General features: G+C 38.8%; 2 protein-coding genes across 2 annotated transcripts; both read right to left on the bottom strand.

The window, feature by feature from the left end:
• Nucleotides 1–1,974: 1,974 nt before the first annotated feature.
• On the bottom strand, nt 1,975–8,415 carry LOC144645435 (uncharacterized). Its single transcript, XM_078505014.1, has 5 exons — nt 8,311–8,415; nt 5,889–5,983; nt 5,098–5,442; nt 4,028–4,395; nt 1,975–2,109 (listed from the first exon to the last, which is right to left on the bottom strand). Exons 2-4 carry the CDS (start codon nt 5,947–5,949, stop codon nt 4,046–4,048), a joined length of 756 nt encoding a protein of 251 aa, XP_078361140.1. The 5' UTR covers nt 5,950–5,983; nt 8,311–8,415; the 3' UTR covers nt 1,975–2,109; nt 4,028–4,045.
• Nucleotides 8,416–12,298: 3,883 nt separating this feature from the next.
• Nucleotides 12,299–14,816, bottom strand: LOC144645723 (uncharacterized). Its single transcript, XM_078505274.1, has 4 exons — nt 14,726–14,816; nt 13,933–14,277; nt 13,019–13,365; nt 12,299–12,417 (listed from the first exon to the last, which is right to left on the bottom strand). Exons 1-3 carry the CDS (start codon nt 14,784–14,786, stop codon nt 13,037–13,039), a joined length of 735 nt encoding a protein of 244 aa, XP_078361400.1. The 5' UTR covers nt 14,787–14,816; the 3' UTR covers nt 12,299–12,417; nt 13,019–13,036.
• Nucleotides 14,817–16,053: the final 1,237 nt, after the last annotated feature.

Raw genomic sequence — 16,053 nt, 5'->3', positions numbered from 1 at the left:
TAAGGATGGCTGACAAATAAGCGGCGAGCCTTTTGTTTACGCATTAACTCTGCGAGCTGTTTTACTGTGAAACAAGAAAAGAAAACATTTCGCGCTAACATGCGAAATTTTATTAATTTAATTCACTGCGAGTTCTCTTTACTTTTTTAAGGTTAAGGCTTGTGCTTTTTTTGCAGAATTTAAATTGATGAGATTTTTGACCTTTCGTCTACCAGTTTTGGTATAAAACAAGAACATATACGCCGTGGCAAATTATAAACTGAAAAAAAAATTAATAGTAAAGAGATTGTAATTGTCCAAAGTACTTATTTCGTCAGACGGCTTATAAACAAGCTTTAACTCTTTGATTTCTTTTTGATTTTTTTTTTATAATTTTAAGGTGGCTCTGAACCTTATCGACATGTTTTTTGGTCAAAATGCCCTTTGTAGTTAGATACCAGAAGCCATAATCGATTATGGCTCCTGTTAGATAGATAATATTTGACTAGATATCTCACGACATGCAGCATTGAGTTGTCAGTCTAGAAAAACATTACTTTTTGAAAGAACTACTTAAGAAAAACGGATCAAAGACAAATCTGACTCCATCATTCTAAGCGACTAAAAACTGCAGGAATTTTAATCAAAGTTAATTGTCATAGAATTTATTTAACTAGAGAAAACAATTGTGAAACAATGTATAGCTTTCGGAAAGGAAAACAATACAGATCTTGATTTAAGACCGACGCACTATTTAGAGCTTATTGTCAAATACACACTTTATTTAGAGCCTTGTTTGCGCACGGAAGGAAAATCAGTGGAAACATCGTATTTTTGCTTAAACCTCTCGTAAGTGAATTACCTTTGTGTAATTCCACTATTATAACCGGGCTACAATAAATTGTAACTACGGTTTGATTGCACTTGCCAGTTGCCACAAGTCGACTCTTATAAGTCTACGGTTTGATAGGAAAGCGTATTTCTAGAAACGACCATTTGGATCACCAGTTATTTGCCTATAAGGGGAAGTTCGATTGTGATTGGTTCAGTCGACGACGAGCCGCCATTTTGAAAATCGTCATAGAGAAGACCCTGGGGACGAGGTTGTCCATTTTTCTACAATGTAGTTTATGTAGATTAGGTTAATTTGATTTTAGTTATCGTAATTGTAATCGAATGTAATATTATGTAATTCAGTTGAATGTGATTTATTCATTTATTTATCTATTTATTTATTTTTGTATTGTATAACTGATTTTTTTATGTTGTTTGTAATTTATAATTGTGCAATCAATCAATTAAAAAAAAAAAAAAGGTTTTCCCGAGTCTGTTACGGGTAGGGCTTTCCACAAGTTGCTCGAGATTTCCCAAAAAGTTGCCCGTAATTTCTCGAAAAGTTGCTCAAAAGTTGCTCCAAAAATCCAAAAAAGTTGCTTCTGATAATAAAAGTTGCTCGAAAGTTGCTCCAAAAAATCCAAAACGCTGCTTCTAATCAAGATAATTTCTTTAAATATATGCTAATTTCCCTTTGAGGTTTGCATTTCTAAACAAAAAAAGATTTCTAAGCAGTTTTATGCAATTTTACAGCAAAAGAAGTATCTTAATAACATATCAAGGGGAAAAATTGTAAAATGATGACGTCATGTTTGCTGAGGAGTTTTTGTAATGTTTTAATGCAGAATGAGCCGAAAGTTGAAATGTCTTCAGACGTTTCTCGAAAATCTTCGTCAAACTTCGTAAATCTTCGGAAACGTTCGTATGGCCTTTGAACAATACTCGGATAATCTTCGGAGATCTTCGGTCTGGAAATTGTTCAAAATGCAACAAGTTGCTCGAGAGGAAAAAAGTTGCTCGCAGGGGGAAAAGTTGCTCGAAACATGAAAAGTTGCCAAAAAGTTGCCGAGCAACTTGTGGAAAGCCCTAGTTACGGGGGGGGGGGGGGGGGGGGGGAAGGGTGTATTAAAGAAAATCTTATTAGCACAAAAAATACAACACAATGCCCACAAATTAAGTTTATTAGGCACACTGTTAACGCCTAAAGCGCCTAATACAAGCACCACTAATTTTTTAAGTAATTAAAATTACTTCCACCCATTGATTTCGCAGTTTCCAAGAGTGCTTTTCCTCTTCCTATGAAAAGATTAAACAAAAAACTTCAGCTGATAAATGGAAGTTGATTCCAACTGACAAATGACACTAACAATTTTTCAACTCATCAACAACATCTTATAAAGAGGGTCCTGAAGAGTGGGTATAAAATTTCATTTTTCAGCCTATTGTTTTCTAGTCTCCTTCGCAGCCGCTTTTTTGGACGTCACGCAAGGCTCCCCCCGGCCCCCAAAGAAGGAGCGTTGCGTGACGTCCCAAACAGCGGCTGCGAAGGAGACTAATTGTTTTCCCGATTTTCCAAATCCCAGTTCCAGTTCTGTTGTTAATTTGTTTGTGATTCTCAGTCCTGACACAAATCTCGTTTTCCCAGTGAGAATTTCTCAAATCCCCGTTCCCATTTTACCCTTTCAGTACAGTCCCCTCTATAAAACTGTTTTCTCTTTCAGTTCCCGCTGCTTGAGCATGTATGTGTTCGGAAGCTTTTTTTTTGTTTACCATTTCAATCTGCTCCCCATAATTGAGGATTACTACTAAATCAGTGTCTTCATATAGTAATAGAACCACAGCACAAAACGTTAGAAGTAGGAAAGATTTGAAAATATTCCTGATTCCAATACGATTTAAACTCAACTCTAGAAACGACTTGTTTGAGAGACCCCCCCCCCCCCCTAGGGCTTTCCACAAGTTGCTCGAGATTTCCCAAAAAGTTGCCCGTAATTTCTCAAAAAGTTGCTCAAAAGTTGCTCCAAAAATCTAAAAAAGTTGCTTCTGATAATAAAAGTTGCTCGAAAGTTGCTCCAAAAAATCCAAAACGCTGCTTCTAATCAAGATAATTTCTTTAAATATATGCTAATTTCCTTTTGAGGGTTAGATTTCTAAACAAAAAATAGATTTATAAGCAGTGTTATGCAATTTTACAGCAAAAAAGTATCTAAATAACATATCAAGGGGAAAATTTGTAAAATAATGACGTCATGTTTGCTGTCGGAGTTTTTGTAATGTTTTAATGCAGAATTAGCCGAAAGTTGAAACGTCTTCAGACGTTTCTCGAAAATCTTCGTCAAACTTCGTAAATCTTCGGAAACGTTCGTATGGCCTTTGAACAACACTCGGATAATCTTCGGAGATCTTCGGTCTGGAAATTGCTTAAAATGCAACAAGTTGCTCGAGAGGAAAAAAGTTGCTCGAAGGGGAAAAAGTTGCTCGAAACATGAAAAGTTGCCAAAAAGTTGCCGAGCAACTTGTGGAAAGCCCTACCCCCCCCCCCCCCCGCCCGCCCACTCCTTCACCGATAACCACAAACTCCACCTAGTTCTTCCCATGTGGCTAAATAAGACTTTGAAACTGTTATTATCGAGTCGAGAAGGAGAGAACAAAACTATCTATCTTCTGAACACTTTCCTTGGGTATAATGCATTGTTTGCTGTTAGTGTTCAAAATTACGGACAATCTGTTCACATGTGTAATTTCCAACTGGCCCTCCAACCATCAAGGACGAGGACAACCCAGTAAAATAAAAATTCTAATAATGCATGGCAGTGTTATTTTTCATGTTGAATTTTCTCTCTGAAAATAGAGGGTCCTGAAAAGGGATGGGTAGGAGGGTGGTGGGTGGGGGGGGGGGTGGTTAATCCCAGATTTTCCCCAAACCCTATTTACAGGCCTTCGTATTCTCTTGCCAAAATCCAAGTGCCATTACCATTTTTTGTTTGTGATTAGCAGTCTCAGTGATCTAAATCCTATTTTCCCAATGAGAAAATAAGCAAAACCCAGTTTTCTTTTTACCCCTACAGGCAAGGCACTACCACGGTCCACGAATCTTTAGATTGTTTTTAGACTCTTTTTAATATTGAAAAAAACTCCTACATAAATCAAGCCGCCCAAGCCAAATTTTCCTACCCAAAAATCCCCCCGCCGTGACTTTTAGACACCATCTAACCTGTTTCCAACGTGAGGTTTAAGCCGGTAAAATCCTCATTTGATAAAACTCCTGGTCACGTTTGTCTCCGTCATCAAACTGCACATGGAACAAGGTGTTTGGGGACGACCGGAAGTCATTAATTATGTACTCAATGACTCCAGGGTAGTACCTAACTCTCCCCGGCCAAAATGCAATGACGCGCGGTTGAGTGGCGACGTCAATCCTGGATGGGAGCACGTCCAGAATAACAGCAGTGCTGTCAGATTTTTGGTGTGTAATGGTGTCGCCGTCATCATAGAGGATAGATAGGCTGGAGTCGGTTGCCGAGACGACGAAGGCACGGTAGTAAAGACCATTGGTCCAACGGGCAAACACGCGTGCGCCAACTGTTTTACAGGAAAGAAGGGAAATTCAATTTTATGTGCTCTCTCATCTTGTTGGAGAAGAAATCAAGGGAATTACCGGCTTCTAATAGGGTTAATAAGGTAAAGTCGAATCTACTCCAAGGTATCAGAGACACTACGAAGCTTATCGGTACAGGCAAAGGACACGGGAAATTTCCTGGTAATTTTATTAGTATATTTTGTTTTAGATAGAATTTTGTTTATCTCTTCGGCTTAAAAGATCTATCTGGTCTTATTGCACAGACATTTTAATTAGATCTAGAGGCCAACGAAAACAGGTTGCTTTGCGGAAAGTCATAACGTGAGCCTGACCCCCTCCCCTGTGGTTTAACTTGCCGAAACGTCGATTTTAAAATTAATTTTAACCTCGAAAGAATTCCAAAAAACAGAGCAACTTTTAACATATTCTTCAAACGTTTATCTCGGACCGATATTTTCTGATGCAACTTAGGGACGGACCATTATTTTTTTGGAGGGGGGTATGAAAACTTTTCCTCTGCAAACCTTTTTTAGTTTATGCACCTCTGCAAACATCTTTTTTTCAAAATTCCACCTATGGTTTGTTATAAATATCGTGTTTGGAAACAATTTATTTTGTCTTTCTAGGCCCTGCAAACAATTTTTTTCAATATTTTTCATACCCCCCCCCCCCCAAAAAAAAAAAATTAAGGGGCGGTCCTTTACCTTCCTGTGGACTCTCGTGATCAGGAAACTCGCGAAGATCGTCAGCGCTGTAATAATCCTCATCATTGTCATCAAACACCACCTTAAATTTCCCGTCAGCTCTCTCCTCAGTAACAAAACCAATGTAGAACTTAACACCTCCTTTCCACGTGGCCATCACATGCTGTCCAACATAAACTTCTTCAGGGGCTCTATCATAAATAACCGCTGACACGTCGTGGATGCTGTGGGTTATCTGGTCTCCATCGTCGAACAAGATTTCAATCTTATCTGGCGCTGGGAAATCTGCAACCATGCCACGATAATACTTGTTGTTTGTCCAGCGCGCTGTGACGTCATCGCCAACTGCAAATAAATTTCATAATGTGAAAGTTAACGTAGGAATGGACAAATTTTTTTGAAAGGTGGGGTTTGGGCAATTACCAAAAAAATTTCCTATACAGCAAAAGTAGAGGAAAAAATCATGCAAAGCAAGCTAAAGGTGAAGCTGCACTATAGTTCATAGAGGGAAATGGTTATGAAGCCCGGCAAAGTTCTTTCTTATATGTTTTTGTTCCCTCTTTTGGAGAGTTGACCGTGGAAAAAATAAACAGAGGCGGCGGAGCGTTTTTGGAACGTGTGGGGGTGGGGGTGGAGCGGTGGGAAGGGGGAGGGGTGAAAGGGGGGGGGGGGGGGCTAAGACTGTCCCAAAAAGGTTTCCTCAGGTTTTCATTTTTGGGAAAAAAAATTTCGGTTTTAGCAACTTTTCCTAAAGTACTGAAGTATCTATAGAAACTTTACTGATCACTTACGGTCAAAAGCAGCAACTATGCATGGCAACACAACCAGGACGAAAATAAACAAGACCTTCATTATCACGTCCAAATTGGATAATGATTACTGAAAACTGGAACAGAAAAAACTTGTATGTTACTAAATTACACTTAATGACCAGACCAACATTGAAAAATATTAACGAAAACGAAAATAAAATATTAGCATGGAACTGACTTTGTGATCTTTAGCAGGTCAGATCTGCTAAACATGTACATTATTCATGTACGCTCAGCTCTTAAATTAAAAATTGGGCGGGTCAAACCTTAAATCACCAAAAAAGAAACAAAAGAAAACAAAGGAAAGCAACATGGCAATGATTTTAAGGGAATGATCGAGCATAAATCCCCGATGCACAAAAATAGTGTCACGCCCGGGGGGGGGCACTTCCTATAAATGGGCTAATGGGGATGTGCCGCTGGATGGGGTCGCATTTTCACGACTGGACTGACTATAATGGGATCGCCTTTTCAAGCATTTTTTATAGGGTGACTAGAATGGGGTCACACTTTACCATGATTTTGAGAGTAAGAAAATTCTGGCAAGTTGTGATTTATAAACGGAAAGATTCGCCGAAAAAAAATGTTACCGTATTTATTGCTGTTGTTTAATATTTGACAAACGGCTCCCATTAAAGTCATTAAATTTCCGGCCTTGAAATCACAACTTAAACATTAACCAGTTGCACAATAGTCCAGAACAAAGTCCACATTCGTGTTACGGTATTTTATTGCTATTCTGCGTCCATCGAAGTTAAGATAACTTGGATCTTCTTTTGCTTAGAATGACTTAGTTAAAGGATTTATACGGTAGACGCAAAAACAGAAAGTGACTAAGTTGGGGTCGTGAAAATTACATTTACCCAAAAGTGACTAAGATGGGGTCTATAATTGGCCATGGAATATGACTATAATGGGGTAGGGGTTCTGAGAGGCCAGCGGCACATACCCGACAAAAATTGACCCAAGTACTCACCCCCCCCCCCCCGGTGTCACGCGCAAAATATTGTCGTGAGCAACGACATGGCGACCAACACTCCTCGAAGGTGGTTAGCACAAAGAGTGTTTTTTAAAACAAGAAAGGCACAGCAGGAGGCCGCCTAGGCTCTGCACTAAAAACACAGATAGACCACGAATTCAAAGATACGCGTGACGCGGACAGTTGATTTTGGCGCTAAACGTTAACTATTTTGGTCATGTGGCTTTCTTTGTCAAACCAAAAGGTGAAACCACGTGATCAAGACATTTATTTATCAACAGTTCAGCTCCAGTTTTACTCGAGCAAAAAATTCCCCCTTTCCTGTTGCAGAGAATGTCACTATTGTTTACTCGGCGAATAAAAGGCTCAGGAACGTGATCACTTTTGTTACCTTTATATTGGTTTGACAAACAAAGTCACGTGACCAAAATCATTAGAGGTTGGTTTAGGTTAGCGCCAAGCGATGTTTGGTATTTTGGCCGCACTGTTGAATCATGTTTCAACGTTACGTGAAAGTGTGCTTGGCTCTAAGAAGTTGTTTGATCGACAGTTTTGAAACTATCGAATTATATTAAACCATTTGTAAATTATGTTCTAATTTATGTTATAAATTTTCCCGCGCTCTTTATAATTTATTCTAATTATTGGCGGACGAGTCGATTACTTTCGAGTTGGGCAGCTAGTGCGGCCGAATAAAATACCAAACGCCATAACATAATTTGTATTCTAATTTTCACCCTAATAACACTTCATAAATTCGCGGACTACCTGTTTTGGGAGTATTTTGCAGCGCTACAAGATTTGCGTAACATTTTTCCAGTTTTTCTGTAAGCTTAATGTAAGCGGTCTTGCGTGACCATGATTATGCTGGCTGTTGAAAATTTGCAATTGACGAAATGTATATTCCAGCTATTTTTCGAAAAGAATCGAAATAAAACTAACTTAGATTTTGATATCTCCGCTTTTTCATTTGTAAAACATGTTTCCACTTGTAGCTCAAAACGGTATCACAACGAAGTTCGAAAAACCGTTTAACTAAATTAACTAAAATTAACTAAGACTAAACACACAATAATAATAATCTTAGTTAATTATGCACCTTTTTCTGGATGTTATCAATTCAAACGGGTTTATAAACATCATTGTAACTAAAAGTTATTAATTTTGAGGTGCTTTTTCCAGTCGCATCAAAGATTTTTTGTTAAGGTAGCGCCGTTCATTAGAAAAATAGAAACCTTAACAAGTTACTTGAAATGTGAGCCGTCGGTTAGGACGATGGCGGGAAATAAGTTACAACTTCGATCTTGCAAAAAAACTCCTTTTAACCATACTCGAAGTAACTTAAAAACATAAGACTATGTATCGAGTACCCAATCTGAGAGAAGAGATAGATGAAATAGAACTAGGAAGTCAGTGGTTTACCTTTTAAAGCGAAGCTGTACCTTCACTCTCTTAGCTACTGCAACTTTCAAACAGCGACTGACGTATTTCAAAATGACGCGACTTTTAACAAACAGGCTAAGGCGAACGATTGACTTGACTGACATATGTTATTTTTATCAACAGGGCGCCAAAAAAAAATTATTGAAGTGAAACCAGAACACTCTAGAGCTCAGGAATCGTGATAAACAGGACGCTATAAAAATTACTGAGCTGGAACTAAAGCTCAGCGATAGACGCCATAAAAATTTCTTATAAACTGAAAATAAAATACTTTAACGCTCAAGAATACTGCTAAACAGAACACTATAACAATCATTCAGACAAGTGAAGCCAAAACACTCTGAGCTCAGGAATAAAGATAAACAGGACGCTATAAAAGTTACTCAACTGAAACTAAAGCTCAGCCATAGTGGCACATAAGACGCCATAAAAAAAGACGCCATATAAAAATTACTCAACTGAAACTAAAGTTCAGCAATAGGGGTACATACTGAAGACGCCATAATAATTACTCAACTCCCGGGGTCAACTGAAACTAAAGTTCAGCAATAGTGGTACATACTGAAGACGCCATAAAAATTACTCAACTGAAAATAAAGTGCTTTAATGCTCAAGACTGATACTGCTAAATAGAACACTATAACAATCATTCAGACAAGTGAAGCCAAAACACTCTGAGCTCAGGAATCGTGATAAACAGGACGCTATGAAAATTACTCAACTGAAACTAAAGTTCAGCAATAGTGGTACATAAGAAGCCATAAAAATTACTCAACTGAAAATAAAGTGCTTTAACGCTCAAGAATACTGCTAAACAGAACACTATAACAATCCCCGGTGGTGGTACTCCCTATAATGGCCTATACGGGGAGGCTCCGCCCGAAAGGGGTACCTTTTTCAGGCTTCATGTATATAAAAGGGTAGGGATTTCACGAGTTTAAGTATATGAAAGGGTGAGGAAATCTGTCATTTATGTATTTAAAAGGGCCTATAATTAAAATATGTCGCACAGACGCAATTTATGGCTGTATTATTTTGATTTATTAAGCGCTACATGAAAATGACAAGAAAACGTCCTATTTTAAGTCCACGCCATGTCTCTTAGGTATATGAAAGGGGTACCTTTTTTCAGTTAAAGGTATACGAAAGGGGTACAATTTCTGTCAAAATGGTATATAAAAGGGTAAGGGGTTGGAACTCGGGGCTCCCCGTATATAACTTTTTTGAGTACCCCCTCCCCGGGTAACAATCATTCAGACAAGTGAAGTCAAAACACTCTAGAGCTCAGGAATCGTGATAAACAGGACACTATGAAAATTACTCAACTGAAACTAAAGCTCAGCGATAGTGGTATATAAGACGCCATAAAAATTACTCAACTGAAAATAAAGTGCTTTACGCTTAAGACTGATACTGCTAAACAGAACACTATAACAATCATTCAGACAAGTGAAGCCAAAACACTCCAAAGTGATTAATAGGACTGTGTAAAAATTCTACAATAATCTCAGTAAAACACTCTAAAAATCAGGAACTGTGATAAACTGAACGCCACTAAAATTATTCGAGTGAAACTAAAACACTCTTTATAATTTTGTGAATCGTGATCAATGCAGTCGGACGCTATGAAATCGGTCATTTTAACGCTGTCAGACGTCTTTTTTAAACCGGCGAAACTAGACTTTCTGCGAAATAACGATAAAATCACAAATTGTACCAAGCTTAAGGACAGAAAACTAGTATCTTCTACTATTCCTTTCATTTGAGAGAATGCATGAAAGCCCCTTCCCCTCCCAGCAGAAGATATTATTATTGCACAAACAACATATATTTTGGGGTATTGTCACGATGAAAATTACACGCGCACCCATACGGGTAACATGGAAGATGCTTTAAGATAGCCTGTGTGGCAGGCGTGGAAAGGGGAGGGGGAGGGGAGGGGAAGGGAAGGGAAAAAACGAAGGGGAGAATGGTTCCCTCCCTTCTCTCCTACGCGTTTTTCCCTCCCTCCCTCCCCCTCCTCTTTTACGCTTGCCAGGCAGGCTAGCTTTAAGTTCGTGCTTTTGCCGCGAGAAATGTGCGTCACCTTCTGTGAATGGCGTCCGTTTTATCATTGCGGTGGTTCTTAGTATATTTGTTCCTGGCTAGGCGTCTCCAGCGCGGACAGCTAACACTTATCCGGCTTTTATCGGAAAATCATTTTATAACGAAGATTAGAATCTTAATGCAGCGCGCTTGCAAATGATGTCATGCAAACAAAACTTTTTTCCTCCGGCCAACGTATTTGTTGTCACTGGCTTTAGTGGAGTTTCATTTTCATAAAGCGACACTCAAATCGAACTCAAAGCGCACGTGTTATCTCACTATGGGAAGAGTTTTATACCGTTAGATTTTAGAACACACTTTTCCGAAGACAGCGCTCACCTTTGTTTGGGTCAGCGTAATAAGGCTTCTTTCCTTGCTTGAGACCATTGTTTATGTCTTCCGCATCAGGCTTCATCGGAGAGTTCGACAGAAAACTTCAGACGGAAGACACGTCACCATGTTTTCGGCTCATCCTCGGTGTAAAAATCTGTAAAACTCACCAGTGACGTAAAACAAAGAACGACCAAGACAACAAAGAACCTCGCAATATTGAGCAGGAAAACAATAGCTCCAAAACAAAGAAAAAGTTCAGAAAAAGTTTTTACACCGAGGTAAACCCATGTTTTCATACACCTACGAAAAGATTGTTTCAGTTGCTGAAAACATCAATGCCATTACATTTGAATATGGATTAGGATGGCTGACCATAAGGCGCGAGCCTTTTGTTTACGCATTATTCCTTCGAGCTATTCTATTGTAAAATAAGGAAAGAAAACATTTCGCGCTAACATGCAAAATTTTATTAACCTAACTCACTGCGAGTTCTCTTTACTTTTTTAAGGTTAATGCTTGTGCTTTTATTGAGTAAAATCATGAATTGCAGAATTTAAACTGGTGAGATCAAGGACCGTTAGTCTACCAGTTTTGGTATGAAACAAGAACACACGCGCCGTGACAAATTATAAACTGAAAACCACCCTAAATTCATAAATTTAGGGTGGCTCTGAACCTTATCGACTGTTTTTTTTTTCAGTTGGTCAAAATGTCGTTTGTCGTTAGATAGATTACATTTGACTAGGATTGTCACGACATACAACATTCAGGTCCATTCAGTTGTCAGTCTAGGAAAGCAAAATTGGGTTGTTTGAAAGAACTGCTAAAGAAAAAGGATCAAAAACAAATCTGACTCAATCATTCTGAGCTACTAAAAATCGCAGGAATTTTAATCGAAGTTAATTATCATATTATTTATTTAACTCGGGAAAACAAATGTAAAACAATGTACAGCTTTTCGAAAGGCAAACATTACAGAGATTTAAGACTGATGCACTATTTAGAGGTTATCTTCAAATGCACAAAAAACATGTATGATTTGCGCACGGAGGGGAAATCAGTAGAAAATCAACGTGTTTTTTGCTTAAACTTCCACTTAGTTAGAAAATAAATACCACTCACGGCTATTTCTACTTTTATAGCAGGCTAAGGCATATTTGAAGTTAAAGTAATATACTGTAGAAACGGCCATTAGTACCATCAGATATTTGCCAACAAGGGGGAGTTGATTGTGATTGGTCTGATTGGTTTAGTTTGTGTTTTATCAGTCGATGTCTTGGAGACATTTCCGGGGGCTAAGTTGTCCGTTTCTCCAACCGCGTCCCCAGGGTCTTCTTCACTCTTCAAAATGGCGGGAGGGACGATGAGAATCGAATGAGAAGACCGGGTCGAGGTTGTCCTTTTCTCGAATCTCCCACAAACATCAGGGTTTTGCCGAGTCTGACACAGGGTGGCGGGGGGGGGGGGGGAGGGGTGTATTGAAGAAAATCTTATAAGCATGAAATGAGGAAAAATACAACGTAATGCCCACAAATTAAGTTTATTAGGTACACTCTTACAAAGCTGATACCGCCTGAAGCGATTAATACAAGCACCACTAATTTTTGAAGTAATTAAAATTACTTCCAGCCCCTCGAATGCAGTTTTTCAGGAGAACTTTTCCTTTTCCTATAAATAAAATTGGAAAAAAAATTGATTTTAACTTGCAAATCACACAAACAATTTTTCAACTCATCAACGACATCTTATAAAAACTGATCTCGTTTTCAGTTCCGGGTGCTTGAGCATGTACGTGTTTGAAAGCTTGACTTTTTATATACCAGTAAAACCTATTCCTCATAATTGAGAGATAAATTTTATTACTAAATCAGTGTCTTCATATAGTAAAAATACGGATGGGTAATAAATCCCAGATTTTCTCCAAACCCAATTCACCAGCCTATTCTTGGCCCAAATCGCAGTCCCATAACCATTTTTTTGTTTGTGACTAGCAGTCTCTAAAGCCTATTTTCCCAATGTAAAATTATCAAATCCCAGTTCCATTTCACTCCTACAGGCAGCTCACAATACACTTACTTTTAGGAGGGTCCTGGAGGGGGGCTGGGATTATATCCCATTTCCCAGCACAAATTTTGCCCAAATCCTATTTCCCAGCCTATTGTTTTCCCAATTCTCCAAATCCCAGTAGCAGTTGTATTGTTTATTTGTTTTTCATTCCCAGTCCCAGTAATCCCAGTTCTCATTTTACCCCTTTAGGCCACTCTTTTACCTGTTTCCACTGTGTGGTTCAAGCAGATAAAATCCTTATCTGATAAAGCTCCTCGTCACGTTCGTCTCCGTCATCAAACTTCACATGGAATAAGTGATGAATTTCGTACTTAATTACTCCAGGGTAGTACCTAACTTCACCCGGCCAAAATGCAATGACGCGAGGTTTGGACTTCAAGTCAGTCTTGGATGGGAGCACGTCCAGAATAACAGCAGTGCTGTCCGATTTTTGGTGTGTAATGGTGCCGCCGTCATCAAAGAGGATAAATAGGCTCGAGGCGGTTGCCGAGTCGACGAAGGCTCGGTAGTAAAGGCCATTGGTCCAACGGGCAAACACGCGTGCGCCAACTGTTTTACAAAAAAGGAAAATTCAATTTCATGTGCTTTCTCAATTTGCCGTAAAAGGAATCAAGGGAATTTTTTTATAACTATGGTTAAGGTGAAGTCAAATCTACTCTAAAGTATCACAGATCGACAGAGAGACGCCACATAGCTTTTTGGTTCAGGCAAAGGTAACGGGAATTTTTCTTCTTTAATTTTATTAGTATATTTTGGTTAAGATATAATTTTGTTAGTCTCTTCGGCTTTGGAGATATTTTAATTAGATCTAGAGGTCAAGATTGGATGCAATCAATGTTAAGTGCTCCAACCAAAACAGGTTGTTTTGCAGAAGGTCATAACGTGAGCCTGGGCGCCCTGTGGTTAAACTTGCCAAAACATTAGCCCGTGAGCAGGCTCCCAATCTGATCGCCCTGTCCTCGACCGGAGAGCCTGTTCTCAGGTTACCAAAACATCGATTTTAAAATCAATTTTAATCTCCCGAAAAAAAGAGATCAACTTTTAACATATTCTTGTTACAAACTGTTTTTTGATCAAGACGGTTATTTCGGCCCGATATTTACTGATGCCACTTACCTTCCTGTGGACTCTCGTAATCAGCAAACTCGCGGAGATCGCCACCGTAGAAATAATCCTCATCATTGTCATCAAACACCACCTTAAATTTCCCGTCAGCTCTCTTCTCAGTAACAAAACCGATGAAGAACTTAGCACTTCCTTTCCAAGTGGCCATCACATGCTGTCCAACATAAACATTTGTAGGGGCTCTGTCATAAATAACCGCTGAAACGTCGTGGATGCTGTGGATAATCTGGTCTCCATCGTCGAACATGATTTTTATCTCACTGGGGGATGGGGAATATGCAACCATGCCACGATAATACTTGTTGTTTGTCCAACGTGCTATGACGTCATCGCCAACTGCAAGTACCATTTCATAATAAGGTAACTTACGTGAGTTGAAACAGGGTCAAACAGCAATCAAATGAAAATGATTTAAATTTATTCTCCTATGGGTACTCCCTATAGTGGACTATGGGATCCGGGGAGGCTTCGCCCGAAATGAGAACCGTTTTGAGGGTAGAGATTTTAGGAGTTGAAGTATAGGAAAGGGTAGAGGAAATGCTATTTTGGTGTTTAAAGAGACAGTATCACAAGAATTCTTCTAAGGTTTTCTTACTATGGTAGAATTAATCCATAGCCTTTGAACGACAAAAGGAATCATCGTTTCGTAATTAAAAGAAGTCCCACACTTAAAAAGTAAACTTAACTGGTTCAGTAAGGTACGTTGTCGGACGTAGTCTTATCAAGAAATTAATGCATTCTCTAAAGTACTGAAGTATCTATGAAAACTTTACTGATCACTTACGGTCAAAAGCAAGAACTATGGATGGCAACACAACCAGGACGAAAACAAACAAGACCCTCATTGTAACATCCAAACTGGATGATGATTTCTGAAAACTGGAACAGCAATAAACTTCTATGTTAGTAAATCAGACCGACATTGAAAAATATCAATGAAAATTATACACAGTCGAAGCTCTTTGTAGGGAAACCTATCTAATACGAACACCTCTCTATTACGGTCAACTTTCGATGTCGCGGCAATATGTTCACATCCTATCTTTAAAAAAACCTTTTGTAACAAACGCTTCTGCTACAGTTTTGAATTCGCCTTTAATACTTGCGTAAACTTTGCGATTCACTCGGATTACCGTATTTGTTCGATTAAGCGCCCTGGGCCTTTAGAGTGGGCGCGTATTTGAGGTGGGCGCTTATTCGAGGCTGGGAGCTTATTAAATTTTCCCCATTCCAGCAAGTAGTAAGTTTATTTTGCAACGAAACATTAAATAATAACAAGCGTGAAGATGTACTAAAGCAGAATTTTAACTACTTTTCCGAAAAGTCTTTTAGTATTACTTAGTCAACAACATTCAACCCAATTGTCACTAAGGTTTATACTCTTCTAGTACACTTCAGGTTGTTTTGGAGGAGTGAGGCGGGGTGGGCGCTTATTCGAGGCTGGGCGCTTATTAACTTTTCCTACCTTCAAGTTGGGCGCTTATTTCAGGTGGGCGCTTACTCGAGGTTGGGAGCTTAATCGAACAAATACGGTACATATAAACAAAGAAAAACGTAGAATTAGTAAACTAGAACTTGAAACTTAACTAAACGGAATACAACAATTGAACAAGAGTCGAAAAAATAGAAGAAAAAACGATTACTTACAAGATCTGTGCGGCAACTCCGGTAAACAAGAACTAATGTCCAAACCAAAGTACACGAAACTTTATACGGATTTAAAAACAAACGATAGCGATAATGATGTTACGAAATTAACAATAAACGATGACATAATGCGACGCCGAGAAACTAACTTGCACAAAAAAATACATAATAATGAACTACGCTAAACTGGACAAAAAAATTACGAGACAAAAAACGTATATACGAGAATTAAAACTAATTACGGCGCAAAAAACGTGAACACGAAAGAATTGAACGCTTGTGGCTACAGCATGAAAACCGTGACAACATTTCGCACTCATCATACTCGCTCACCTCGCACCAAGCAAAACAACATGGCTTGAAAGGGGGCGCATGTGAAAAAATTGCTGGGGAAAGGGGGAAGGGGATCACTCAAAATTACAGGTGTATTTCCTTTTCGTGCTGTATGATGGCATCTGTAATAGT

The sequence above is a fragment of the Oculina patagonica genome, chromosome 3 (genome assembly GCF_052425735.1).
Source record: "Oculina patagonica isolate OP01 chromosome 3, crgOcupat, whole genome shotgun sequence".
In the NCBI taxonomy this organism is placed as follows: domain Eukaryota; kingdom Metazoa; phylum Cnidaria; class Anthozoa; order Scleractinia; family Oculinidae; genus Oculina; species Oculina patagonica.
The sequence above is the reverse complement of the archived record's forward strand: the minus strand, read 5'-3'. Positions and strand labels throughout refer to the sequence as shown.

Excerpts from the sequence above, each read along its gene's own strand:
- LOC144645723 (XM_078505274.1), bottom strand. The coding sequence starts at position 14,786 with ATGAGGGTCTTGTTTGTTTTCGTCCTGGTTGTGTTGCCATCCATAGTT. Across the intron at positions 14,278-14,725 it reads CATAGTTCTTGCTTTTGACC|TTGGCGATGACGTCATAGCA; the intron begins GTAAGTGATCAG and ends TGGTACTTGCAG. Across the intron at positions 13,366-13,932 it reads TTACGAGAGTCCACAGGAAG|TTGGCGCACGCGTGTTTGCC; the intron begins GTAAGTGGCATC and ends TTTGTAAAACAG.
- LOC144645435 (XM_078505014.1), bottom strand. The coding sequence starts at position 5,949 with ATGAAGGTCTTGTTTATTTTCGTCCTGGTTGTGTTGCCATGCATAGTT. Across the intron at positions 5,443-5,888 it reads CATAGTTGCTGCTTTTGACC|TTGGCGATGACGTCACAGCG; the intron begins GTAAGTGATCAG and ends ATTTATTTGCAG. Across the intron at positions 4,396-5,097 it reads TCACGAGAGTCCACAGGAAG|TTGGCGCACGCGTGTTTGCC; the intron begins GTAAAGGACCGC and ends CCTGTAAAACAG.